At 36.0% G+C, this 27,770-nt stretch overlaps 1 protein-coding gene across 3 annotated transcripts in view; it reads left to right on the plus strand.

Annotated features, from left to right (window-relative positions):
• The window catches only part of YLPM1 (YLP motif containing 1), a 68,728-nt gene extending 49,031 nt beyond the window's left edge, over positions 1-19,697 (plus strand). For 2 of the 3 annotated variants that reach the window (XM_059914671.1, XM_059914672.1), the window contains exons 12-21: positions 1,478-1,540; positions 1,822-1,941; positions 2,158-2,334; positions 2,422-2,505; positions 2,794-2,877; positions 5,178-5,258; positions 8,455-8,506; positions 13,611-13,741; positions 18,789-18,971; positions 19,305-19,697. In XM_059914671.1, the coding sequence (XP_059770654.1) occupies positions 1,478-1,540; positions 1,822-1,941; positions 2,158-2,334; positions 2,422-2,505; positions 2,794-2,877; positions 5,178-5,258; positions 8,455-8,506; positions 13,611-13,741; positions 18,789-18,935 (939 nt within the window). In that variant the 3' untranslated portion in view covers positions 18,936-18,971; positions 19,305-19,697. Of the gene's footprint in view, positions 1-1,477; positions 1,541-1,821; positions 1,942-2,157; positions 2,335-2,421; positions 2,506-2,793; positions 2,878-5,177; positions 5,259-8,454; positions 8,507-13,610; positions 13,742-18,788; positions 18,972-19,304 lie in introns of those variants that run through there. The other variant, XM_059914673.1, reaches the window with a different exon arrangement.
• The last annotated feature ends 8,073 nt before the right edge of the window (positions 19,698-27,770 follow it).

The raw sequence follows: 27,770 nt of genomic DNA on the forward strand, positions 1-27,770 counted from the left end.
TTTATTGGTTCTAATAGATTTTTAATGGATTCCTTAGGATTTTTCCTATATATAAGATCATGTAATCTGCAGATGGAGATGGTTTTACTTCTTACTTTACAATGTGTATGCCTTTTTTCTTTTTCTTGCCTCATTGCTCTGGCTAGACCTCCAGTACAGTGTTGAATAGATGTGGTGAGAGTGGACATACTTGTTTTATTCCTGATCTTAGAAAGAAAACTTTCAGTCTTTCACCATAAGTACTATGTTAGTTGTGGGTTTTCATTAGATGTCCTTTATCAAGTTCAGGAGGTTCCCTTCCATTCCTAGTTTGTTGAATGTTTTTATCATGAAAGGATGTTGGATTTTGTTAAATGCTTTTTCTGCACTGAGATTTTTTTGTTTTTTATTGTATTGATATAATGTATTACATTAACTGATTTTCAGATATTAATTTGAATCTCTGGGATAAACCCTACTTGGTCATGTTGTGTACTTCTTTTAATATGTTGCTAGATTCAATATGGTAGTATTTTGTTGAGAATTTTTGTATCCATAATCCTAAGAGATATCTGTAATTTTCTTGTGATGTCTTTGTCTGGTTTTGGTATCAGATTATATGCTTGGTTTGAAATGCTGGCCTCATAAAATAAGTTGGGAATTGTTCCTTCCTCTTCCATTTTTTGGAAGAGTTTGTGAAGAGTTGGTATTCTTCTTTAAAGGTTTGTTAGGATTCGGTGAAGAAGCCATCTGGGCCTGGGCTTTTCTTTTTTGGCAGTTTTTGGACTACTAATTAAATCTCTTCACTTGTCATAGGTCTACTCAGGTTATCTATTTCTTCTTGAGTCAGTTTCAGTAGGCTGTGTCTTTCTAGGAATTTGTCCATTTCTTTTAAGTTATCTACTTTGTTGGTATACAGTTGTTCATAGTATAACCCTTTTAAAATTTCTGTAAGGTTGGCAGTCATGTCCCCTCTTTTTTTCTGATTCTAGTAATTTGAATTTTCTCTCTTTTTTCTTAGTCTAGCTAAAGGTTTGTCAATTTTGTTGCTCTTTTCAAAGAGCTAGCTTTTGGTTCCATTGATTCTTCTTTGTTTTTCAGTTCTCTATTTTATTAACTTCTGGTCTAATATTACTATTTCCTTCCTTCTGCTTGCTTTCAGTTTAGTTTGTTCTTCCACTGTCTTATGTTGTGTCTTCATTTTTGTTTATCTCAAAGTATTTTCTGATTTTTCTTTTGACTTCTTCTTTGACCCATTGGTTATTTAGGAGTATGGTGTTTACTTTCTACATACTTGTGCATTTCCCAAATTTTTAATTTTACTCCATTGTGGTCAGAGACATGCTTTGTATTATTCCTGTGCTCTCAAATGTATTAAGGTTTGTTTCATGGCCTATCATATGGTCTGTCCTGGAGAATGATAGGTCATTGTTAACTCTAAGATCTCACTGTGAAAAAAAATCTTCTCTGGGTGATTTTTTTTTTCGTTGTGTTTCAGATTGTTGTTATAATGAGAGGATTGCCTGGCAGTGGAAAGACACATGTTGCGAAACTTATTCGAGTGAGTATGGGAAAGTGAAAGAATCAGTTGCTTTTGTTAGCCACTTGCCTTCTTAGCAAGTAACATGATATTGATACAGATATTTCCCATTTGATCCATTCTAGTTCGCCCATCTGGTAGATGCTATCTCATAAATTTTGATCTGCTTAGGCTACTTTGCCCCTGCTTGATTTGAAACTACAAGAAGATTGCGTGGTATTTAGCCATAAGAAAAACTTTGTGCACGTTTATTAATTTATTCCATAAATTCTCTTTAACTTTCTTGAATATATGATTCTTAGGATAAGGAGGTAGAATTTGGAGGACCTGCACCCAGAGTTCTAAGCCTGGATGATTACTTCATCGCTGAAGTGGAAAAAGAAGAAAAAGATCCAGATTCTGGAAAGAAAGTGAAAAAAAAGGTATGGTATATTCCTCTCAGATTACATCCTGATTCATAAATAGCATTGAAAGGAAAACATGTTCAGAGAGAAATGTGGCTTTTTTGAACACGAACTTTAGTACTCAGGTGTGAAGGAAAGACTAGAAAGTTGTCTCTATCCAAATGCTAACGAGGGAGGAGATTTAAGATGATTCTTTGCTTTTGCTAACTCCATATCTCTTTTGGGGGATCTCAGGTAATGGAATATGAATATGAAGCTGAGATGGAGGAAACCTACCGCACCAGCATGTTCAAAACTTTCAAAAAGACTCTGGATGATGGCTTTTTCCCTTTCATCATCCTGGATGCCATCAATGACAGAGTTAGACATTTTGACCAGTTTTGGAGTGCAGCAAAAACCAAGGGATTTGAGGTACAGATTTAAAAGAACTTTAGAGTACTTTGTGTTATCATGTAAGTGCTGCATTTGTTTGCCTAATCATTATTCATTCTTTCTTAGGTGTATTTGGCTGAAATGAGTGCAGATAACCAGACTTGTAGCAAGAGGAATATTCATGGAAGAAAGCTTAAAGAAATAAATAAGGTGATTTTTCTGAAGCACAGAGGGTGTAATATTCTAAACTTCATTTTGCCTGTTTCATCACTGTTGTCTGGAAATTCTTATTTATCCCCTTTGCTTTCAAAATATATTTTCTACCTGCTTTAGTAAATGTTTCTTAACCTTTGTATCTAAGGGTACGAGGTGTCCTAGCTCTTCCTGGAACTAGCCTGTTAGACTTCACAGTATTAGTTAAGTTTGTCTTGGATATTCTCTTGGTCTTTCTTTGAGTAGTTTCCAGAGATAACTTGACCTCCTGAATCTCTCAATTAGATGGCCGATCACTGGGAAACTGCACCTCGTCATATGATGCGTCTGGACATTCGTTCTTTGCTGCAGGATGCTGCTATTGAAGAGGTGAGCATTCTTTGGCTCGAAAGCAGTGCAAAAGCGACCTTTTTTTCCATCTTTTTTTACTTTGAAAAAAATTTAAATTACAGAAAATTGCACGTATAGTATTGTATTGGCCAGAAAGTTCGTTTGGATTTTTCCATAATGGAAAAAACGAACAAACTTTTTGGCCAACCCAATATAAGAACACCTGCATGACTTTCGTTGAGATTCACCAATTGTTAATATTTTGTCTCATTTTTCTCTATTTAGATTTCCTCTGTTTCTTCTTCCTCCTCTTCTTACTACTACTACTACTGCTACTCCTACTACTATTATTCCTCTTACTGTGGAACCATTTGAGAGTTAAAATGCAGACCTCATAAACCCTTTAGCCCTAAATATTTCAGTAGATATCTCCCAAGAACAAGGGCATTCTCTTACAAAACTAGAAGGCTCAATTATCAAATTTAAGAAATTTAACATTGATAAGATACTAAGTTAGGTAATATAAATTTCCTGAATTCTTTCATATACAGTCCATATTCATATTTCACCAGTTGTTCCCATACTGTGCTTTATAAGAATTTCTTAAAATCCAGGATCCAGTCCTTTCATACAAAAAATGGTTTTTCAGCTATGTCATTGTCATGAAAGACAAAAAATTTTTGAAGAGTATCGGCCACTTAGCTGTTTTGTAGAATGCCCCTCAATTTGGGTTTGTCATGATTAGCTTTAGGTTAAACATTAGCAGGAATGCTACACAAGTGGCATGGTGTTCTCAGTGCATCATATCAGGGGTCCTATGATGTCGTCTTATTTCATTATTGGTGATTTAAGTGTTGATCACTTGGTTCAGGTGATATCCATCAAATTTTTCTGCATTTTTCTCTTCCTAATAAGTAATCTGTAGGGAGATACTTTGAAACTGTTAATATCCTGTTCCCCGACAGATTTTCACAGATTGCGAATTCTTGTCTAAATCAATTACTAGTTTGAAATAAATAAATCTTTATTATGGAAAAGGAGAGATTTTTCTCTTTTAATCAGTTATATACTTCTGTTTTATTTGACCTCTTCCTGTGAATGAGAGTTATCTGTACTCAGTGTTGTCACTGTATTTTTATGTGTTTTTACCTCCCATGCCACTCCTCAACCCATTTCCTCTGGCTTCTGCCCCAGCCATTCTCTAGAGACTCTCTCACCAAATATTTCCATGGCAATGGACAATTCTCACTTCTTTTGCTTAATTTTGCAGCCACATATGACATGGTTGACCATGTCCACCTTCTTGAAACCATTTTTCTCTTGGCTTCTGTGAGTCTACCTTCTCCTGGTTTTCCTCTTGCATCTCTGGCCATCCCTTTTCAGTCTCCTTTGCTGGCTTCTCTTGCTACCCAGTCCTTAAATGCTGGAGTTCTTTAGGGCTCTATCCTAGGCTCTATTTTCAATCTGCACATTCTGTATAGATAATCAGGCTTTTTGGTACCTTGGATTGCCACTTACATGCCCTTAATATTAAATTGTAAAGGCTGGAATGCATTTTATCAATATTTTAACAGTAATTATATCTGTGTGGAGGGGTTATGGGTGATTTTTATAATTCTACCATTATTTTCTGAATTCTCTACCAAAAAATATGTATTATCTTAGTACACCTCAAACTCAACCTATTCAATATGTAATTCATCCAAACCTGTTCCTCTTCTCACGTTCTCTATTTTAGTAATTAGATCCATCAATCCACTTGGTTGCTGAAACCCTGACTCTCTACTCTCCATTATCTTTGACTCTTTACTTTCCCCTTGTGCCAGTGTTTAATTCTATCCCCCCACCATATAGTCAGCCTACAAGTTTTGTCAGTTTTACCTTATAAATACTTCTCTAATTTATCTACTCTCTATTTGTATTGCTACTATTCTGGGCCAAGCTATTATCATCTGACTTTTCACTATACCCTTTCTTACATTTTGAAATTTGAATCATACCTGTTTTACTTGATTGAAAAAATACTTGCTAAAGGTTTTAAAAAGAAATCCTAGTAATCCATTGTCATTCAAAACAGATAACCGTCAATTTAGATCATTATACTCAACTTCATAGAGAATTACAAAGATGGATATCCCAGGAAAATGAAAAGCAGGAATATCATCCTGTCTGTCAGTTCTGTTTCAAAGTTTAGGGTGTTAGAAATTACTTAGCATGTAACAGCAAGTCTGTGTGTCTTGCTCTGGGCAACTGTGCTCATTTCATATCTCAGTGAGGGACTCAACATTTTCCTAAATGTTAACTCAGTCTTTTTGTGTGTGATTATTGTGGTATTGTAGGTGGAGATGGAAGATTTTGATGCAAATATTGAAGAACAGAAGGATGAAAAGAAAGATGCAGAGGAAGAGGAAAGCGAACTGGTAGGAGACAGAACAACCACTTTGAACAAAGTGTCTCTTTATTAAAATTCTTAAGGGTTTAAATTCAGCTCTGTGATCAGATGACTATTGTTGATATGCACCTTAATGGTAAAAGTTTCCATAATCATCTTCAAGGAGACTTTTGGATACTTTTTATTTTTCCCCTGACCAAAGGAAAAGAACCCTCTACTGTGTTGTTACAAGAAAATTTTTAGAATGCTAAGAAACTTACCCTTGTACTCACTCATCTATTTGTGGGTGGCTCTAGGGGAATACACTTTTTAAGAAAATCGATTACATTTGAAAGGGTATTCTTACATTCCAGCAAATATGTGGTACAGCCTACCCAATGTATGCATAATTGTCTCTTCTTTGCTATAAGAGCTCAAAATTGATTTTCTATAAACTGAGGCAGAAGAACTTATTGAATGAGGAGGCAGAGGGTTGCCACTGACTGCTGGATTTGTTCTTCCGCATTTTATCCTATTAAGTGATGGGGAAAATGATTTGACTGTGTAGGCAATGCATTTTGCTTAGGCTGATTAAAGGCTTACGTAGTGTGAATTCAAAGTTCCCGTGTACCTACTGTAAATGCTTTTGATCACACCTCTGTAGTGATGTCTGCCTTACCCTGTCATTCAAGAATATGCGACCTATAGACTTACGTTATTTTCAGTGTTTGCTAATGGGGTACAGAGATGAGCAGTGCCTTGGAATAGTGTTGCTTTTTAAATTCAAAATATTATTTGTTTTATTTAATACTTCAGCCCTTGCTAAAGCTGCTTTTCATATTCTTCTGAAAATGTGCAAAGCGAGAACCCTGATTCCTAACCCCTAGAGAATACATTCTCTCTAAGGAGTGGTCCCATCAACCCATGTGTGTTATAGAGGACTCTGAATAGAAACTGTGTGTTTGCATAGAGATGGTGTCAATTTCTACATTCCTAGATTTCATATGTGGATTAAAAAATAAGCTTTAAAGTTAATGGCATTTGAGTCTCCTATGGTTTTTTTTTTCTTTAAACAAAGTATTTTTATTAATTAGGTTGTATTTTGACATACATGATCTAAGATGTAGGCAGGAAATTCACTTAAAGGTCCACGCTGTCCTGGAATATGGCTAATGACCAGTTTAGCTACTTGCAGCGTGTGTACTAGCAATCAGTCATGTGAGAAGTCTCTAATGTTAGCTTTCTGAAGCTCTGTCTTCCTTTTGTGGAGATTTCAGTTCAGCATATGGTTCATAACATCTGACTTGCTTAGGTGTAGGTCAAAACTTGGAACTTTTAATTGAATGCACTATTATTTTTAAAAGTGAAACACACTGTAATACTATATTTTTTCATCAGAAACATGGCAATGAAGCCTTAGAACTCTACCCTGCTGAACTATCTCTTTTATTTCCAAGTAGCCTAATATTTCAAACAGTGAGAAGATGATTTTAAGTTTTAAGGAAGAAAAGGGTGGTTCCAGCAGGGGGAAATTAATGTACTCATTTTGCTTATCTTTATGTTATAAAACTTCTCTTAACCTTTTTTCAAAATGCAGAATCAAGATCTTCTACTGTTGGTTTCTATTCCAAGAGTAAAAGATTCTTGGAGAATTGACCCTTGGAAAGGGTTAAGAGCAAGTCTTGTGTCATTCAGACCATTTTAATGGAATTTTCACTGAACTTTACATTTTCTACTCTGTACTGATTACTATAGCTGGGTGAAATCCAAACTTTTCTTGGTTAAGAGACTCCTTTGGGGGGATCATTGGTATGATATTTTGTCTTCTTTAGTGCTTCATTGAACCTCATAGATCTGACTCAGAATTTATAAATATATTATTCTAGTGATGTTTAAGGTTTTCAGATGATTTTTTGAGATACAACTGTACAAATTCCATCAGTACTAAACTTTTAGCACCATCATTTCAGCCTTTGTCTTGGTTTGTTCTAAACATGTATTTGGAAAGGATGGTATAATTTATAATCTGAAATACTACCTAATTAGTTGAAATTGAATTATTAGTCTGGCTTAAAGACTAGAAATGTATAAAACCTGTAGATTTCCTGGAAGAATGATGATGCTCTAGTACACTCTTACACAGAAGCTATTGTCATGAAGTGTTCAACATACTTTCCAAGTTTACCTGTGTGTCAGTCTATTCTATGAACTTGAACATTCCCAATAGTGGAAAGATATATGGATTCTTAAAAGAAGATGCTGACACCTTTGATGAATCTGTCCTATATAATAAGTCCTAATATTAAAGTTTGTATGTTAAGACCTAATAGAGAACAGAGTCCAAATGAAGGAAAGGGGGAATCAGTGAATTATGTGGAAAAAGCATACACTTGCTAGGTGAATAAACTGAAAGGCTTACTACATAGCTAAATAGGTACATTGTGAAATTTGAAAATCTTATGTAGGACTTCGTTTGAAATAAACCACCCAGTTATTTTATTAAATAAGATATAAATTGCCTGTGGAGATTTCTGGGTTTTCATATAATAGAAAGATGTAATTTTTTAAAAGACATCAGAAATAATAATCTAGTTTCCAACTGATGAAAAAGTAATGCTCTGAAATTGATTCAGTAAAATTAGTCTTTGTAAGATCTAACTGGTAAATGGATTGAGTCATTTTAAAATGAAGTTGAACTTCATAATTGTGTTCAGTGATATCAAGTATTCTCCCTTCTTTTGAGTATCTAAAAGTACACTGGAATATAAAGTAACTGTCTTGAAGAACACTTTTTGGACCTCATGGCTACTATATACTAAATGGCTACTATATACTAAATACAACAATAGCAGTTGTATTTAGAAAATAACCTAGCTAGTATTATAAATTCTCTGCTACTCTGAATGATATTAATTGAGCACAGTAACTACCATACATTCTTACCGTATTTGCTATATAGCTGTTGTTCAGACTACAGTTGTGTGTCCTGAACTGTAGTTGCCTCCAAGCGCCTTCATGATACTATTCTAAAGTGACTATTCTGAAATCTGGGCAGTGAAGTTTGGTGAATTTGGTAATTCAGTTTCTTCAAAGATAATGAGACTGTGTTTTCCCTCAGGATATATTTATAAATAGTGAGTGGAAACTGAATCCATTCCCAGTTTTAATGCTTTTCCGATTCAAAAGTGATGTGCATGTATGTGTCTCTTTCTAACCCTTCGAGCTTCTCTCTGTGTACGATTTAGGGTTACATTCCGAAAAGCAAATGGGAGATGGACACATCTGAGGCAAAGCTAGGTGGGTATTTCCTTTTTCCTGTTTTTATATGTGATACCTGATGGTAATGGTCATAGATCTTTCTGCTATAAGAAGAACAAGTTTCCCAAAATTTCTGCTTAAATGAAGATTTTTGGCCTACCTTACATCCTCAGTCTATTTTGTTGGCTTTCATTTATGTCTTGTGACAGAGTGAAAGAAGAGTATTTTAAAAGAACTACCTTCGGTACCACTTAAGGTTTTTAGAGTAAATGGAAATATGTGATAAATTTAGTAATAAAACACTGTCACTTCTAAAGTCCATTCATTTATATTAATCAGAAATGTTGGTGTAGGTGAGATTTCTACTTTTTTAAAAAAATGTTTAACTGCAGTCCAAAGTTGAACCTGATTATGAATACTTTGGGTAATAGTAGTAATAATAATAAATATTGAAGTTTAAAAATTAATGAAAAGGCAGTTATTTTCCTTGTATATAATAAATTAGAGTTTCTGAGTTGGGGAGGTAGATATATAATTCCGGTCTTTGAGGAGCCTGCTTTGTAAGATTCCGTTTAAATTTTCCTCCAGCTTGTCCTTAGTGCCAGATTACAAGGTAGACTGGTGAAAATGATTGTCTAAATCAAAAATTGGAGTTGCTTAACATGGGGTTCTTTGTCAAGCAGAAAATCATACATATCTAATGGATTTTCCCCCAATATTTCACGGTAATATTGCAGAACAGTTTTTTTTTTTTTACCTCACCTAAAGAGAACCATTTAACATGTTGATTAAGATGTATTAGTAAATAATTTAAGATAATGGTATAAGATTTTTTGAAAGGATGGACCTTACTAATATATGAAGTATGACTGTTGGTCTCTGCATTTCTCCTCCTGGAATTATGCTGTAACTCCAAAGCTGAAGTAACCATAGAAATATATCTTAAATTTATAGAACAAATGTGAGTCATTTAGCTGCTTCACTGTTTGGGGCATATTATCTGTGTTTCTGACATCAGAGGGATGCACTTTACACACAACTGCATAGGCTATGCTTTTCATTTTGCCCAGCTGATCATGTGAGCCATTGATGACGACCAGGTCCTATGTGAAAAGATAATTCCGTAAACTGTAGTATTACCATATTGTTGCGATAGGTGATTTGTTGCAAAGTCTAGGATTTTTTTCTAGTGTATGGCATGTGAAAATTGTATGTGGTTACTGACATATTCTTGGATTCGTCCTCCCTCTGTGGGAAATCTTAATAATAAACCATCTCCTTCCCTAAACTTTTAAAGTATTCATAAGTGTTTAAATGCAATTAAATATGTAGGAAAATAACAATCACAAATTACTTTTTTAATAATAATGCTTTAGATATGTTTATTTTAAGATTAGATTAAATCTGAAGTTCTGTACTTACCGAATAACCTATAAGACTATAAGATCATTTCCCTATTTTCTGGTTCTCTAAGTAGTGATTATCTTTTGGGGCAAAGAGAAGTGGTAATTAAAGAGACATGGGGATTGTAAAATATTTTAGCTAAGCATATAATCTTTAGAGGCCTTATGTAATATATTATCTAGGATAATGCTTTTTTTTTAACTTGAGCTAGTCCACTTTCTATTTTCCTTTCTAATCTCTAAAGAGAAAGGAAAATGGAATTTAGTTATGATTATTCAAGATAATATGACATTAATCTTGGTATCAATTTCTGGAAAAAATTCTGGCCTATCTACTATTTGCTTCTCAGAAAATACATTTTATGTAAATTCAGTCCATTTTAAAAGCAGAATGTTAGACAGTGATCCAGAAATAGAACTGTTAAATAAACCATTTCAATTAAAGGCACTGAAGATCTAGTAATGAATCTAGGAAATAAATTCTTACGTGTCTGCAGTTGGGTTTTTGTTTGTGACAGTGATGTTTCGTATAATGACTTGCCTCTTGCACCACTGTGTTATCTTGAGAGCTATATCATCTGTAGAGAAAGGCAGATGGAGTGTGAGCATTCCCGAAAGTGCTTGCTTCTTTGAGATTGGTCCATGGAGCCAATTGAGAAAAAGAAGAAGAGCCTAAAACATGAGGCTCTTCATTTGAGAATTAGCCTATTTATGTTGCCTTTCTTATCATAGCAAATTCAGTAGATTTGAGTAGCAGGTACAATTTATTTTTCTGAGTATTTTACCAACACTTCTTAAATTACTCTTGGTAACATGATTATGCTGGGTGGAAACATACTAAGCTTTAGCAGTGTCATACATTGAGCTAGACAAGCTGAATCTGTAACTGAGGAATTTTGATTTACAAATGAGTCTGCCAGTGAGAAAATACTCACTTACCTATAATTTTTCAAAGAGCTGTTAAATCTCATTGTAGAGTCTTGATCTGTGTTCATTAAGTACAGTATGCAGTTCAGCCTGTGTGTAAGTGTTAAATTGGAAGTGGTGTAATTTTAGAAAAATTCAGAACTGGCCTGAGCTGCATCTGGCATGGGTGTCATGGAGTTGTTGAAGACTGCCTGTGGCCCACCTTCAGTAGCACCTGAATGGCTCCTTTCCAGCTGGGACACAGGCACCCTAATGCAAGGGTGGGTGTTACATGCCACATCAAATGCTGGGATTCAGCATTCAAGCTACTTAAATTCCACTGACATGATTTTGGTTTCTCAAACTGAAAAACCAAAAGAATATTTGAGACTGTTGTCATCCTAATTTAGGCTTCTTCATATCGAGTACTTTTGCTTTTCTCATCTCAGTGTCATTTGTCTCTGCTTATGAGTTATTGTGTACTGGCCTTCTACATGTCAGGCAGTTTCATCTCTTCACAGTTGGAATGCAATTATTATTTGTATAGGCACGTAACCCTTGTGTGTTCACTGTGATCAAATTTTCAGAAATACCATTTATGTTTAGAAAATATATAGATATATCTAAAATTTGTTTTCTGTTGTGCTGTAATAATAATATATACTGTTTTGAAGATGTGGTAAAATTCTGTGACCTGCCAAGTTGGATATTTAAACTTTCATCTTCATCTTAAAACTTCACCTTTTGAAATTCAAACCTCTGAAAATCATTAGTATGAGTGTGTTGGACACCAGTCGTCTTCTGTAACTAACAGATACCCCAGATTCCTCTTCCTTCACCTTATGCCATACATCTGTGTGTTTGGGTTTCCAGGATGCCATGTGGAAGAGGTACGAACCTTTCTTCAGCCCCAGGAAGGAAACTTTAAACATGTTGTGCACAATAAAATTTCAAATTAAACATTACAAACAAGGGTGTTCAGACTAGAAATACATGCTCTTCTGAACTTCCATGTTGCAAATATGGGACTCCTGGTGTGTAACTCCTGTCATACACCCAGTGTATGAGGAAAAGTTCTTGCAGTTTTCTCACTGCCCTTCTGTATTGCTGCCTGGCCATGTTCTATTCTTAGAATTGAAATATGAAATTTTCCTTTGAAGTATGTTAATGTGGAAGTTGATCTTATTAAGTTTGGAAATCCTTTGAGGTTTATTCAATAAGTGTATTGGAGCTGCCTACTCTTCTGCTAATACTGTACACTGTTGAACTGAGAACAGTTTTACTGTTTGTGGGACTTCGTTGGTTTTCTAATACCATATTCTATGTCCCTGTGCAATCAAGGTGTCACTTCTTTAAGATCTTGTATAATATGGCCTGTCATATACATGTAGGTTAGAGCCATTTGGTACAGCATGTGATTTACAGAGGAGATTAGAAGACTGTTTCTGTTGAACTCAGTCCGTGTTAAAAATTTTCCAAAGTGATATGATAAAAATTTCTTGGGTTTTGTAAAGTGTTGTAGTTTGCCTTGCTGATATTTCAATAATATTGCTTTTATGGGGGAGGAACTTAGGAAATAAAAGCTTTGCCAAGTATGCAAAATCTTACTGGTTTTTGAGGCCTGTATGGTATGCACAGTTAGTTGTATGTATAACTTTTACATTTGAAGCATAAACTCACCTTTCCTCCTGCTTCCATTGTACTTTTCTTTTCATGTCAAGTTCTCTCCACCTTGATGCCTAAAAGGTTTCTATTATATATACACTCTGGACCCTTTATGGACTTAAATGAAGTGTGGTTATTGTGTGTTTCTGAAGTGTTTAGGTTTTCCTTTATTGACCTACTTAATAATAGTGTGTTTATAACTACAGATGATCCAAAAATTTAGTGCTTCAATGTAGTGCATATATATATATATATATATATATATATATATATATATATGTGTATGTATATGTATATATATATAAAACTCATAATATTTCACATGTAGAATTCAAAATCAGAATTAACAACCAATAAAAAAACCCACACATTTTCATCATGTGTTCTTGAAGACACCTAAACTCATATCTAATAATTTCTGAATCAGCAATCCCTGTTCATTTAATTGATTACAGTTTGGGGCTTTTGGAAAGCCTCTCAGATTGAGGATTCAGAAAGAAAATTCAGATCCAGCCACTTTGGCTGACTAGCCCTTAGCCTCAGGATGGTCAACTGCACTTCATAGTATAACCAAAGAAAGTGGTGATTTGTATAATCAACTTACTCATAAACATTCTCATGACGAATCGTCTCACAGCGGTCAGAATCCCAAGAAACTGTTAATCTAAAACCTTTCTGAACGTTAGCTTGGCTCATTAAGTTCTTGTACTACCTGCTTTTCATATAATACGATATCACACATGATTGCACATCTAATGGGTGGTGTTAATATTGTGTTAAAGAAAAAAAAGAATGGAAGAAATTGCTTTTAGAAAAACCCAATGTTGCATTTTCATCAGAACATGAGAGCTGAAGTGTTGTGATTTTAGGTGGGGTGGGAGGATAAGGAGGCCAGGAAACAAGGGCCTTCTCTTGTTCTGCCCATATTTGTTACTTAAACCAACATAGTAATATAAAGGCTGCCAGTATGAACACCAGATAAACAATGGAAATTGCACAGAACTTGATATTATCTCAGCCAAGAAGATAGTTTGGATCTACAAGTGATGCTGCTCTCAGAAATGCGGATGTGCTCTCTGACAGTGTTCCAGCCTTCTTTCCCCTTGTTTGTGTGTCGTGTGCCAACTCACACTCTTCCTTAATGCTGCGGCTCTGTGTTTGTCCCTCAGACAAGTTGGATGGCTTGAGAACTGGTACTAAAAGGAAACGTGACTGGGAGGCTATTGCCAGCAGAATGGAGGATTATCTTCAGCTCCCTGACGATTATGACACTCGTGCTTCTGAGCCTGGGAAGAAGAGGGTAAGAGACTGTCAATAACTACCAACAGATAAAGGGCCCGTTTAGGCATCTGGTTTTAGAAAGTTATAGTCAGATAATCATATGAATGCTGTTTTTTTAGAGTGGTTTGGTTTATACTGTATCATATTACAGATTAAAAAAAGAGTCCTTACAAATTATCAGATCAAAATGTACAAGTAACTTAAAAAATGGAGAACAGAACCTCATATGGCTAGCATGTTGTCAACCTTAAAGGAGTTTGGAATGGCTGCTTGTGCCATTTTGTCATGGGGCAAAAGAGCCAGGTGCAAAGTAGAGTATTAAAGAGAATCTATAGGACTTCTTAATGGATTAGATGTTGAGGGTCCAGGATGGATGAAATCAAAGGTGACTCTTCAGGGTTCTGGCCATAAGTATTCCATGTATGTGGTGCCATTTACTGAGTTAGTGAAAAGTAGGGGAGACATAAGTTTGGGAGTGAAAAATCAGAAGTTCAGGGAGGTACCAGTTAAGTTAGAAGTGATAATAGGACTCAGGTCTCCAAAATTTAGAAGTTCAGATAGAGGTAAATGTTTTAAGAAGTAAAGAATAGTCCATTGTTAAATGATACAGGGAAGACAAGTAAATTGAGGAAAGAGGAATAGCCATTGGATTTGGCAACATGGAGATTGTTGATGTTTGATCAAAAAAAAAAGGTCAAGCTTTCTTAGAGAGTTGAAGGACAGAAGCCAGTTTGGAGCAGATGGTAGAATAGGAAATGAGGAAGTGCAGAACAGCAAATGTAGATAACTTTTTGAAGAAGCTTTGCTATGATAGGGAGCAGAGTAATGAAGCCAGGAGGTTGGATAAGTCTTCCACGTAGATGTCAAATTCAATAAAAGTGATAATTGTATATATCCTTTAAAACAAAATAAAGTGAGAGGGATCATATTACATATGATTTGCATAAACCTTTTCCCGCTAGTCTGTCTTGATCTTTCTATTTAAGTATATACAAACCTACAGTTCTTTTTATGTATTTATTTTTTTTGGCTCCGCCACGCAGCTTACAGGATCTTAGTTTCCTGACCAGGGATTGAACCCCGGTCCTCGGCAGTGAAAGCGCAGAGCCCTAACCACTGGACTGCCAGGGAATTCCCTACCGTTCTTTTTAAATGCCTGCCTAGTGTGCCATTGTTTGGCTGAATAATCAGTTATTTATCCAGTCCCTTATCGGTGGATGCTTATGCTGTTTTTGTTTTATTGCTAATATAATACTCTGGTTAAAGTCATATGCATACATCTTGGCATCTTTTTGACAGTATATCTCTAGGGAATATTTTTAGCCTTAAAGCTGCAAGCTCATAGAATATGATTTATCATTCTGACAGATACTGTGAGATTGTTTTCCAAAAAGGTTGCACCTATTTATACACCCACATGTAAGGAAATGCCTGCTTTTCCACACTTGCACCAGCAGTGCTGTTATTGAACTTTTTAACTTTTGACAATCTAATCGGTGAAAAAAAAAATGGTATCTCATTTTTCATTTCTCTAAGTAAGAATGAAGTTAATAATAATTTCTTTATCATTATACATCATTTCTTTTTTATGAGTTCCCTTAGTAATTCAATATTAAAAGGATATTTATTGTAAGAGAATAAAAATGCCAGTAAAACTTCATTACAGTGGATACCATTACAAAGGACTCCAGGTTTCAAAGCTCTTTCAAATATTGCAGACAGTCCCTAGACCTGCCCTTGTCTGTGTCTTGAGACCTGGTTAGTGGCCTTCCGTATGTGCCCAGCTCCATGCAGGGACTACTTGTCTTGATACCTCTTATTCCAGTTTTAAGGTTGGGGCAACAGAAAAGTAGAAATAGCTCTTCCTTGGGCATAATAATTTGGTGTAACAGTGAATAATTCCAAATGAGAAATATTTTTCTCTAGTTCATTTTTAGTCAGGTAACTATTGCTCTCTTCAATCAGGAGTATGTGATCCCATGTAATTTACTTTGTAAGCTGGGTGGACAAGAGCATGAGCGGTACACATCCTAATTCTTGTGGCTCCTCTTTTCACTCTCCTCCCTGCCTCCCACCCTCATTTCAAATAGCTCTTTTTTTTTTTTTTTTTTTGAGGAGATAGTAATTTTTTTTAACATTTTTATTGGAGTATAATTGCTTTACAATGGTGTGTTAGTTTCTACTTTATATCAAAGTGAATCAGCTTCAAATAGTTTTTAACTCTCACACCACTTACCAAAATCAACATCAGAGCACAGGGAAATCCTACAGGTAGCAAGGAAAGCAGGACTCATTACTCATTCCTTTCCTGGGGTCTCTTGATTTCTATAATTCAGCTTTTTATAAATATTGGGCAGGTTTCTGGGATTAATTTACACTGTAACACAAAGGTAGTTCTGTAGAGTTGATCATATTAGAATTTTACCAAAATGGCTAGGTTTTAAAATATAATTTATTTTTTTAAATTTCCACTTGCTTAGTTGGGTATAAAATGGACTTTAATTTGTGTTTCTTTGATAACTGTGGAAAAGTGAACATTTCTCTTGTTTTGTTTGCTGAACTCATACATTTCAGAAATATTTTTGGTGACAACGGATAAAATATATGTATCTGAAACTTTTGAGTATTGGTCAAGAGTTTTCTTTATTATAACTTTTTTTTCTTTTTACAGTTAAGATAAATGGCAAAAAATTGAGATTGTAAATCTCAGTGAAAGTACCTCTAGGAAGATTAGGAGGGACACTGACATTTAAGAAGCCATTTCTAGTTGAAAGTCATTATTTTGCTCCATATATTTTTAGTGTTTTTGGTAATTATTCATTCCTTCTACAGCGTTGTATGTCTGTGTGTCAGGTCTGTGCAATTGGAGGCCACTTAAGGAGTGGACCTCCACGGGAGGAGCCCAACATGTAAATGAATAATGTTGATATAGCATCAGTTTTAAAGACTTAGAATTTAAACTACAGATTTAAAAATTAGCTCTTAGTTTACTCAGGGCAAGATTGATTAGTGTGTTTAACTCTGTGCTAAGGAAGTACTGTGGACTGGTTACCGTTTCTTTGTTCAGTGGCCGCAATCCATCTGTCCATCCGTCCATCCATTCTTCATTCCCCTTAACCATAGTCATCTTTTGCTAAAATGTGTACCCTTGATCCCAGGGAGAGCTGAGAGAGGGTGCATGAATCTGTCAAAATAAATACATCAGCATTAATGGGCAGAAGGCCCAGAGATCTTGGTACACAGAAGCCCACATTGTTTATTAAAATAGCTTTTTACTGAGGCCCATGAAAGAAATTGAGTTATAGGTTTTCTACCCACAAAAAAATCTACTTTAAAAAGAGTCAGGTGTTATCAGTTTTCCCCCACAGCTGTTACTGTGTATCTTATCTTTAGCTAAGTGGTTGCTAAAAACAGTGGGGGTGGGGGAGAAGCCTAGTCATTTGATTACCATTCCTATAAATGATAATAGGGAGGGTCAGTGTACCTCTAAGAGCAATTACACATTTCCAGGTGCAGCATGGTTGAGCATGCTCTGGTTCCCTTTCCTTGTCACAGACCACAATCACAATAAATCACAAGCCATATTTAAAATACAATCTCTGCAGACTTTGGTACTAGGTACTGCAAACCACAGTTTCATAGTCTCTCTTTTTTAAGTATTTCATTTTTTAGAGGATATATCTGCTTATATTTTTAAAATTACTACTATAACATGTAAGAATCCATATTTTAAAAATATCGGAATACCAATAAAAAATATCCCTGATCTATATACTTGTAGTTATAATCTTGCCATAAATGGTATCAACTGAGTCTGTCTCTTGGTCTCTTCATCTCATAAATGAAAGTAATAATACCAGCTCCCTGTTTTCTAAGGATAAATTTCAAAAAAATTTATTATGTGGAGATAAATAAAACTTAGTCTTTCGGGACTTCCCTGGTGGCGCAGTGGTAAGAATCCACCTGCCAATGCAGGGGACATGGGTTCGATCCCTGGTCTGGGAAGATCCCACATGCCGGAGCAACTAAGCCTGTGAGCCACAACTACTGAGCCCAGGCGCTGAAACTACTGAAGCCCGGGTGCCTAGAGCCCGTGCTCTGCAACAAGAGAAGCCACTGTAATGAGAAGCCCACGCACTGCAACGAAGAGTAGCCCCCGCTCGCTGCAACTAGAGAAAGCCCGTGCATAGCAACGAAGACCCAACGCAGCCAAAAATAAATAAATTTTTTAAAAAAAGGAAAAAAACAACAACTCAGTCTTTGATCTAGGGTGTATATAGTCTGTTAGGGAAGAGAGATCTGTAAGTGGATAATTGCAATATAGTATGGAAGTTCAAAACTAGACATGTCAAAATCCAGAAGTAACTCCAGGGAAGCAATGATTAATTATTTGATTGGCAAAGGGCAAGAGGGATAAAGCAAGGGTTGATGACTAGACTCATGCCAGGTGGACCAGGTTAGAACAAAGACGTTTCAGGAAGAGAGTCTAGTTTATGCAGCCTTACAGAGATGAGAAATGGCCCAGTATGCTCTGAGAGCTGGAAGTAATTTTGTGTTGCTGTATGAAGTGCATAGGTACTGCCCAGAGATGCTGCAGGAGAATAGACAGGGCCAGATCCAGAGGGACCTGTGTGCTTGGATTTTATTCCGTAGGTAGGGCACAGATTTAAAGCTGTGTGTATTTTAGGACGATTCCTCTGGCAGAGTGGATCGGAGGGAGTGAGAATGAAGATAGGAAGACTAGGTAGAGGTTAGTGCTTTTCTTTAGGTAAAAAAATGAAGCCAGTGAACTAAAAAGGAGTGACAGGAGGGGGAAGGGGATATGACTGAACTGAGGGCTGAACTGTTCAGGAGCTGGAGTGGTTAGGACTTGGTGATTGACTAGAGAGTTTTCTTTCTGTAACTTAAGATATATGGCTTTCTTCAATTCTCCACAGTTACCTTCTCATTTTTTAACCTCCTGGCTTTAAATTAGTTATCCTACCCATTAGACTATTCAGAAAGCTAAGAGGCTCTTTGTGTACTTATTTTTTCTAAAGCCCAGCCTAATGCTGTGTTCTTTTTAGGTGAGATGGGCAGACCTGGAAGAAAAGAAGGATGCAGATAGGAAAAGGGCCATAGGTTTTGTGGTCGGACAGACTGATTGGGAGAAGATCACAGATGAAAGTGGTCACCTGGCTGAAAAAGCCCTCAATCGAACCAAATATATATGAGACTTAGTTTTTGAATGGAGTCATTACTCCTCTAAGGTAAGGGTACACAGTCATATAAATAGCCTACTGTTTGTTGTTTTGAAGAGTTTGAGATAAAGAAGACGGCATGCTTTGCTAAAAATGCTTCTCTTCTTGTATTGTTTTCTGGTTCTAAAAGAGTAAGTATGTGCTAGTTGCCAGCATTTGCAATACAGGGTATTAGAAAAGGAAGCAATTTTCTGCAACCTGGCTTACTTATAAAAATATAAGACTTAAGAAAAGCTTGGATCCTGTAGATTTGGGAAGGAGTGGAGTGATGAGAGAGACTAAGGTCTGCTGAATTTTCTATCTGTTCCTTCCTGCTGTGACAGCCTTTTCTTTTCTTTCCAGGTGGTTCGCTTTGAGGTGGTCTGAAGCCAAGGCCTCATGGAGCTTCGTTGTGTGTCACCTTGCTTCCACATTTCAGTTTTTGTTTTGTTTCTACTGCTTTAGTTTTTTAAAGTTCTCCAGTGTCCCCAAGAGGTATTAGGATCTTGCTCTACCCAAGCAAGACATTAATTTTTCTTTTTAACTACTTTGGGGAGGGAGGGATTGATAGCTTAACTGCGGAAGCCAGGTGGAGATCTGCTGGAGGACTCCAACAGACAACGTTTCCTCCACTGTACAGTGTCGCAGACTATCTCTATCATCATTGCTTTGTGGCTGTTTTTGTTTTTTTACTGTATGTAACTGGTAGCTGATTGTACTAGGATTAAAAAAAATAAACTTTCATGATAAAGCCAATGAGATTCATGGGCTGTACAGCATGAGCCCCTTTCTCTTGTTTTCTTAATTTTATTTTTATTGCTTTTTTAATATGGTGTGTTCTAATTACATGCTAATTGAACATCCCAAAACCTCTTTTCCATTGAATATTATGTAGCTCAGTGATTCCATAATTCATGTAAACACAAGGCTCAGTGATGTTCACAACACTTACCTTTGTTTTATAGCTGATTTCTTTCTCTATCTTTGTGTCTTGAAGACTAGTAGAGACAATTTCAAATATTCCTCAGTTCCCTGGAGCACATCTGTTCTGTATCATGATGTTTTATTGTTTTATTTATTTTTTGGATCCTTTCTCTGCTCCTCCCTCTTTTCTTTTCCTTCCTCTTCTTACTTTCTCCCTTCATGTTCTGTTACGTTTTGATTTTTCCCTGATCTGGCTTTGACTCCTGGTAGACAAAACTGATGTACTCCATGAAGCTTGGGAGCTTGTTGCCTTACTGCTAACCTTGAATTGTTGATTTTTTAAGTCAAGATTGCCGGGCAGGAGTATGGCGATGCAGAGTGCTCTGGTAGGCAGCCTTTAAGCCTGTCAAGTTTTCAGGTTCTTGCCAGATTGCTCATTATTGGGAAGCATGGCCTTCTGCATAGAATTTCCTCTCTTGTGAATGGTACCAGGTGGAGCCTAGAAATATACAGAGCTAAAACCCAAATATCGTTCCTGTTTAAAAACAGAAAAGGAGCTCTTTTCCCTTTTTCATTCTGCAAAGAAACAAAAAGTTATTTCCAGCATGAGAGAAGACAGAGAAGAGACTTCTTTCTCGAACATCATTCCCACTATGTAATTTAACTCAGTAAGCTGTAAATTTGTTTACAAAAGGCTTTAATATTTTGAAACATTTACTTTTGGGCTACAAATAAAAACCTTTTAGTTTTACGACCTACATTAAATACTGTGTGAATAGAGATAATATTTATTATTTATTATAATATTTATTACCATTCAAATAGTATCATTTTGGGTTCAAGAACTTGAAATTATAGTACTGAAGACTAACGGGAAATTCTGATGACTCTGTACTTTTTTTATCTTTCCTGCAATTCTGAATGTTTACATGTAAGAGGCTTTATGTTATTAACAATTCAATACTGAATGTATAATTTGCTACATTAAGTAACTTCCGGTGATTGTAGTGTTTAACAAGCTACTTTGATTGCTTATTGGCCGACAAGACATTTCTATGTAGTGATCTTTCTCAGCCGCCTCTCTTGTGTTGAATTAAGGTACATCACAAGATAGTCAATAGAATTATCATTTATACAAAGACCAACTTACTAATTACTGAATCTACCAAATGTCCGTTCTCATCAAAAAACAAAATTTCCAGAATGTGTTCTTTAGTTCAGGAGATATATATGTTCTTATAGAGAATGTTTTACTTCAGTTTTCTTAACCTTTTTATGTTCTGACTGACAGTATTCAGAATGCCAATGAAATGAGAAGTGTTAGTCACCCACGAATCCCTTTAAATCTGTCATGCTTTTGCCTTGCAGCCATGGCTTTGTGTCTGCGATCTTATGCCAAGAGGAGGCAGGGAAAAATGAACAGGGTCAGAAATAGCCTCTGCTGATTTTAGAAGATACAGATTTAACATGACCTTAGGCGATGAACATAGAATGTTGCCTACTTTAGGAAACTGGTATAACACATAACCTCGATGAAAGGAGATTAATGAAAAACAGATCAGGCACCAAAAAGAAAGTAATAGACAGTCAGTTGATATTTGACTTTGCTGTTAAGAAATTCTTAAATTTACATTATTGCTAGAAGCAGAATAGAAGAAAAAGATCAGGAATATCTTGGAGAAATTTGGTGTGGTTAGAAATTGCCTTGATAACACAGATACTTTAAGTTTATTAAGAGATGTCCTTGGAATACAGAGGACCAAACTTGGGTTGCATTTATTTGGTAGCATTTTACTGTTATTTATTAACATTGTTTTCCTTATCTCAAAAAGCTGCTTGGTACGTGTTTTTTCATTTTTATTTTAAACATATTAAGTTTAAAATCTTTTGTGATATCTGTGTCTTAATACAAAATAGTCCGATGTTGGAGAAAGTTCCAGTTATCTTTAATGTTTCAGATCTTTTAAACTAAATATAAAACCTCTCACTTCAGCAATTCAACTCTACTTGTAAACTCCCGTGCAAGTAATGTGGTAGATGAGATGCAGAAATTTTTCTATTTGGGAATCATTTATTTAGGGTTAAGCTGGCATATTCAAAATATGTTGTGACTGATTACAGAGATCAAAAGCCATTAATAATACACGGTAGTCTGCTTGTTGACACTCTTTTGATTCACATAATTTCCCAGAAGTTCAAGTTTGATTAAGATATCAATAGTTAATTCAGAAGTTTTTTTGGATAAAGATAAAATCTTAAATTTTCTGGTTGGATTCATTTCTTTTTTTTTAATTTATTTTTTTATTTTTTTATTTTTTGGATTCATTTCTTGTGAAAGAATTCTGATTGTTGATTGGATAGATCAAAGTAAGTGCCATCTCATCTGGAGACCAAGTATTAAATTCTGAATTGGATTGCCTAAAAATTTATTACTTTGGAGGCACCTCAGCTTTTTGTTTAGTGTTTTATCTTCCTAACTACACAAGGTGCAGGTATTTTGGTAATAATAGACGTCTAGAGCCAGCTTACTGGTAGCACTGTAAAAGCAGCAGGTTGTCAGCTACAAAGAGACCATACAGCTGTTTCAGATGGATTTTAGAGTTCAGAGTTACCAAAACTGAGATGAATTTTACTAGGCTATAGAAGAATGATTCCTCATTTCTAGTATTGACAGACCCTAGTACAGGTTCAAGTTACTTTCTTAGAACCTATGTGACGTTAATCAAATTATTTACCCTATCTGAGCTCCAGTTTCCTCGTCTATAAAATAAAAATAACAAAACTCACCTATTAAAGGTTTCTGTGAGGGGTAAATTGAGATAATGCTTGTAAAGCTGCTTGGCACAGTATCAAGCTCAAAAATTGGTAGCTGTCATCATCATTATTTTTTGACTTGTTCTCATACATGCTTTTAAAATTAAAAATTTTCACTTGGCTTGAAGATAATTGTCACCTTTTATAGTCAGCTACTATGACTGAGTTAGGCCATATGAAATAGTGCAGTGAGTGTAGGTTGGAAGAGTAATAATTTAGAAGCATTTTCAGGTAACCAGTGAAACTGATCTTCAGAACTAGTATGGAGGCTTAAGAGGATCACTTAGGTACAAAGGCTCATTAATATAAGTACCCAGGAGGGGATGAGTAGTAATGGAAAGCTATTGCCAGACCATATGTATGAGCAAAGGCACTGAAGCATTGATTTGCCTTGTCATATATTCAAAAAGAAAATAGTAATTTTTATGAATAAGTAATACATTCATATGGTATGAAATTCAGAAGGTTCAAGAGTATGTATAGTGACATCTCCCTTCCATCCAAATCCTCAGCCTCCTACTATCCCATCTATAGAGGCAACCAGTGTTGACTGTTTCTTTTGTGTCCTTTCAGAAAAATTCTGTGGATAAGCATTAACATTTTTGTTTCAGTTTACTCAGATGGTAGAGTGCTACACACACTACTATGGTGTTTTTTGTTTTTTGCTTTGTAGTATGTCTTAGAGGTCATTCTGGTCATATAGAACATTCCCATTCTCATCCCCGCCCTACTCCCCTCTCCCTCTTCTTCCCCTCTTCTCTTTCCTCCTCTTTAATTTTCCAAAGGTACCTTCTTATTGTAAGAAGCTTTACTGATAATTTTTAGAAATTTATCTGTATTTCTCTTCTTTTCATGGCATGGAATATATACTGTGTGAGTCTGTTTCTGTACAGTTTTATCACGTGTGTAGGTTTGTGTATCCACCCCCATCTTCCTCCCCCTCCCACCCCCCCATCTCTAACCCTAGGCAAACACTAATCTGTTCTCCATCTCTGTAATTTTATCATTTAAAGAATGTTATATAAATGAAGTCATATAGTATGTAACCTTTGGGGACTGGTGTTTTGGCTTTTTTCACTTGGTGTCATTCCCTTGACATTTATCCAAGTTGGTTATGTGTATCAATAGTTTGTTCCTTTTTATTCCTCAATAGCATTCCATCCCATCCTCTTTTATAGCTGTAGAATGTTTTATTTTATGTCTTTACCATAATTTAACTTACCAGGTCTCTGTTGATGGGTATTTAGGCTGTCTTTTGCTGTTATAAATTGTGACTTTCATATATTGTCATCATTCCACCACTTCTATACTTGCCTAATTTCTAGCAATGAAGGAACACTACTAATGGCATCCTTTACATAGACATCCTCAGAGGGTGACAGGTGCTTAAGAGCCAACACAACACATCTCAGCGATGAACTGTCAAGGGAGATGACAAATGAAATGAAAAAGGCAAATCTTGTTTCCTGGAAAATCCTGCATGATAGAATTCTGACAAAGTAAAGAACCGTGGTGTGTCTTAGAGGGCTAGAGTGGCCAGACTGATGGTTCATGGTCCACACATGACTGAGAGTTAAGACCTTAGTCCACTGTCCTCTGTACCTAGGTATTTATGCTTCTGCACCTCAGTGACTGATCTGATCTCAGTTCTCAGGCTCTATTGCTTTCACATCAGACTGTAGTCAAGGAGCATCCTCGTGACTGAGGCTGAGCTTCTGCAGTTATGGACAGCCCTCGGCCTGCTAGCAGGAATCTGCATTTGTGATCCTATGAAGGACCTGTAGACTTAATGGTTTATTATGTAGGGAAAAACTTGACTTTGAATCTTCTACTTAAGAAGCTTGAATTTTTTACCGAATATTCACATTCTTGTTTTTGACAATATTGATCTAGATTATAGATCCCTTTGCTTTGATATTTGAAGAATTAAAATAATTTCTTCCACCATGACTTGAAATCCCACTCTCAGATCTATTGTTTCTGATAGTGAGTTCCTATTTCTTGACTAGGTATGTCTAATTTTTTTTTTCTTTTACAGCATCTAGCTCAGTGCATGGCTCATATATCTGTAGAGTGAATAAATAGAGGGGATGCCTCCTATGTGTATGGCAGTGGTCACTCATTCAGAGTCGGACAGGTGACACATGTGTGAGGCAGAGGGTGGAGACTGTGGCAAACTGGAAAACAAGGTAGGTCCTGTTAAAGGGGAGGCGGCACCTGCTCAACCACAGCAGACTGTGGCCATCTGGGGATTTGGATCTTGTGTTGCCAGATTTTCTGGGGTTTCAAGAGAAGTGAGAAAGCTGGATTTTTATGTGAGATCTTCAATATTTCAGCACCAGGAACTTTTTTGTTTGGTTTGTTTGGTTTTTTTGTAAATGCTTCAGCACACACAGGCTGCCTGTCATTTCACACTTGAAGGCTGCGAATTGAAATTCTTGATACTAGGCAAGAGGTTGAAGAGACCATAGAGCTCATTCCTGTTGAGTTCCTTCATTTTACAGGTGAAGTTTCTGAGGCTGAAAGAAGAGTAATGACTTGCTCACTTACTTGATGGCAGAACAAGGCTAAAACTTGGTTTTCCAGGTCTGTAACCTGGCACTTTCTTTTTCCTTAAGTACAACACCCCCTTTATGAGGGCCTTCATAAGTTCTAGGATGGCACATCCTCCGGTATTGAGTATGTTGTGTGTGCATGTGCACAGGTGTGTGTTTACTAAATTCTGTGGTCCTGGAACATTTGATTACCTCTGAAACTATCTTGACCTCTCAAGAAGCAAAAAATAGCTATACACATGGGCTCTCATTTATTACTTATTAGATTGGTTGACATTTCTTTTTAATCACAGAAGCTTAAAAATTTGACAAGAGTATTGAATCGATTATTGTACAAGTGCAGTGGGGTTTTCTCTAGAAAACCACTCATGTATCTATGCTTATAGAAGCAGCTAGCTTATCTACCTTATGTAGAAGCTTATCTGAGATATAAGCTCAGATAGCTTATAGGAGTAATTTTGTTTTCTGTAATTTATAATTTCTTATGTAATGTAACCAGCCTATTTGCTTTGGCTCCAATGACAAGTGTTACTCCTACTTCACTTGGAACTTCCCTATTACCCACTTTATTAAAGACAAACGCATCAACTTAGCAGTGAAGTCTGTCAGTAACATGATCCCAACTACTTCTCCAGCTTTCTCTTCTACCTTTCTTACCATATGTACACTATACTTCAGGTACACTGTGTGACTTACTGTTCCCACAACACTCCCTAAAATTTCTTGGTTTACTGCCTCCTTTTTATCTTATCCTTTAGAAATTGTAACTATCTTAATTTGCCTTTCTAGGAAAGTAACTTATATACCTCTCTATTCCTTCTTCCTCATCCCTTCCCACTCCCAAATGCAAGCTCCTAGAGAGTAAGAACTGTTTTATTCATCTTCATCCTTGTAATACTGAATATGCAGTACCTGTTATGTATAGTTGGTGCTCAGCAAGCGTATTTATTTATTTATTTATGCTTTCCTTTTTTTGTTGTTTTCTGGTTTTTTTCAACAAGCATATTTAGAATTGATGGCATGGTATATTTAAATGTGAAGTTAATACATATAGGTAAAAATGTATGTAATTTACAGAACTCCAATTTTTGTTTGCTTCTTCACTGCCTCTGTATCTTTTGGTTGGTGGCATATCCATAAATGTTATATAAATCAGGCATTAGAAATTCAAATGCCTAATATGGACAGGAAGATATCATAAGTGAGAGAATTGGCCAGTAGTTTCACAATGGCATGTTAAGTTATATTCTTTCAGCAGAAACATACTTTTTTGCAATTGGACATGTAGAAATATTCTTCATTCTCATAGAAAAATATCCTCTTTTCCATTTTTCTTAAAACATCTGACACTCTGTATCTTTAGCTTTTCCACTTTTGGTAGAAATGTAAGTACAAGTATTAATTTTCTTCCTAACTCTCCTGTGAGAAAAACAGCAGTGGAAACAGAATGATAGTGGCAACTGACTCTCAGCCTCAGTACTGGGGAGGCAGTAAGGCATGGTGGGGACTGGGATGTTGCAGAGTGCTTGCCCTATCTCAGTGAGACAGTTCTTCTCCAGCCAGTGGTTGCCATGAAGCAAGACCCAGTGTTACCAGATGAAGATAAAGTAGAAATCTGGATTTTTGTGTGAAATAGTCTTCTCAAAAATACCATGGGGACAATACAGTAGAGATAAATCATATCTGAAAGTCACATATTTCAGCCATCATTTTGGGACTTCTGACAGATACCATAAGGGATGGTGAATCTTGAAAGATAGTTATTGCAAAGAAGATATTCTATAGGAAAGGAAACATCAGGTTATATCACATAGATGGTATAAAAATATTTTGACGAGCACCTTTTAACTGATGTTTTGGAGTGAGCAATTCTGTTTTCATTGAGCCAGATGGTAATACATACATAATGTACTAATGCTGAATTTGCAGTGGGTTGATTTTTGTCCATTGCTTGCTTTGACATGGAAGCATGTGTATTGCCCCCCTCCTTGGCTAACATCCTTCCAGTGCTTCCATTTATCAAGATGCAGGTAAGCACCTTATGTGTGCGCAGTTAAATAGTGGGCACACACCTGTCCCACAGAAAGAAGACAGCAAGAATTCCCTTTGGTTAAGTGGAACAGCTAAGCAGCCATACCTGGATGCAAATTTGACCAGAATGTTCTCTTAACTCTCCATTGCTTTCTACTGTTTCCTCTGGGGGAAGAGGATGCGTGTCATTCAGCTTCTTTGTTGGCACCTATCAGTGTCAAGGTGGGTATACTTTTGATATGTTTGATTTCTTAAAGTATGTTTTGGGGCATTATCTTTTTCAAATTCATTTCAGCCATAAAATATGAACTCATTCTCATTATTTAAAAAAATATATGACATATAATACTAAAACCCCCCCATTGAGCAACAAACACCTTAAAGTCTTAGAGGTAGTTACTGTTATCATTTTGGAGTGTGGCTTTCCAAACCATTTTCTGCGCGTTTGTATACATATACATGTATCTATAAGGATATAGTTTTATTGTTTTTTTCCATGAGTGAT

The sequence above is a fragment of the Balaenoptera ricei genome, chromosome 2, assembly GCF_028023285.1.
Source record: "Balaenoptera ricei isolate mBalRic1 chromosome 2, mBalRic1.hap2, whole genome shotgun sequence".
Lineage (NCBI taxonomy): Eukaryota > Metazoa > Chordata > Mammalia > Artiodactyla > Balaenopteridae > Balaenoptera > Balaenoptera ricei.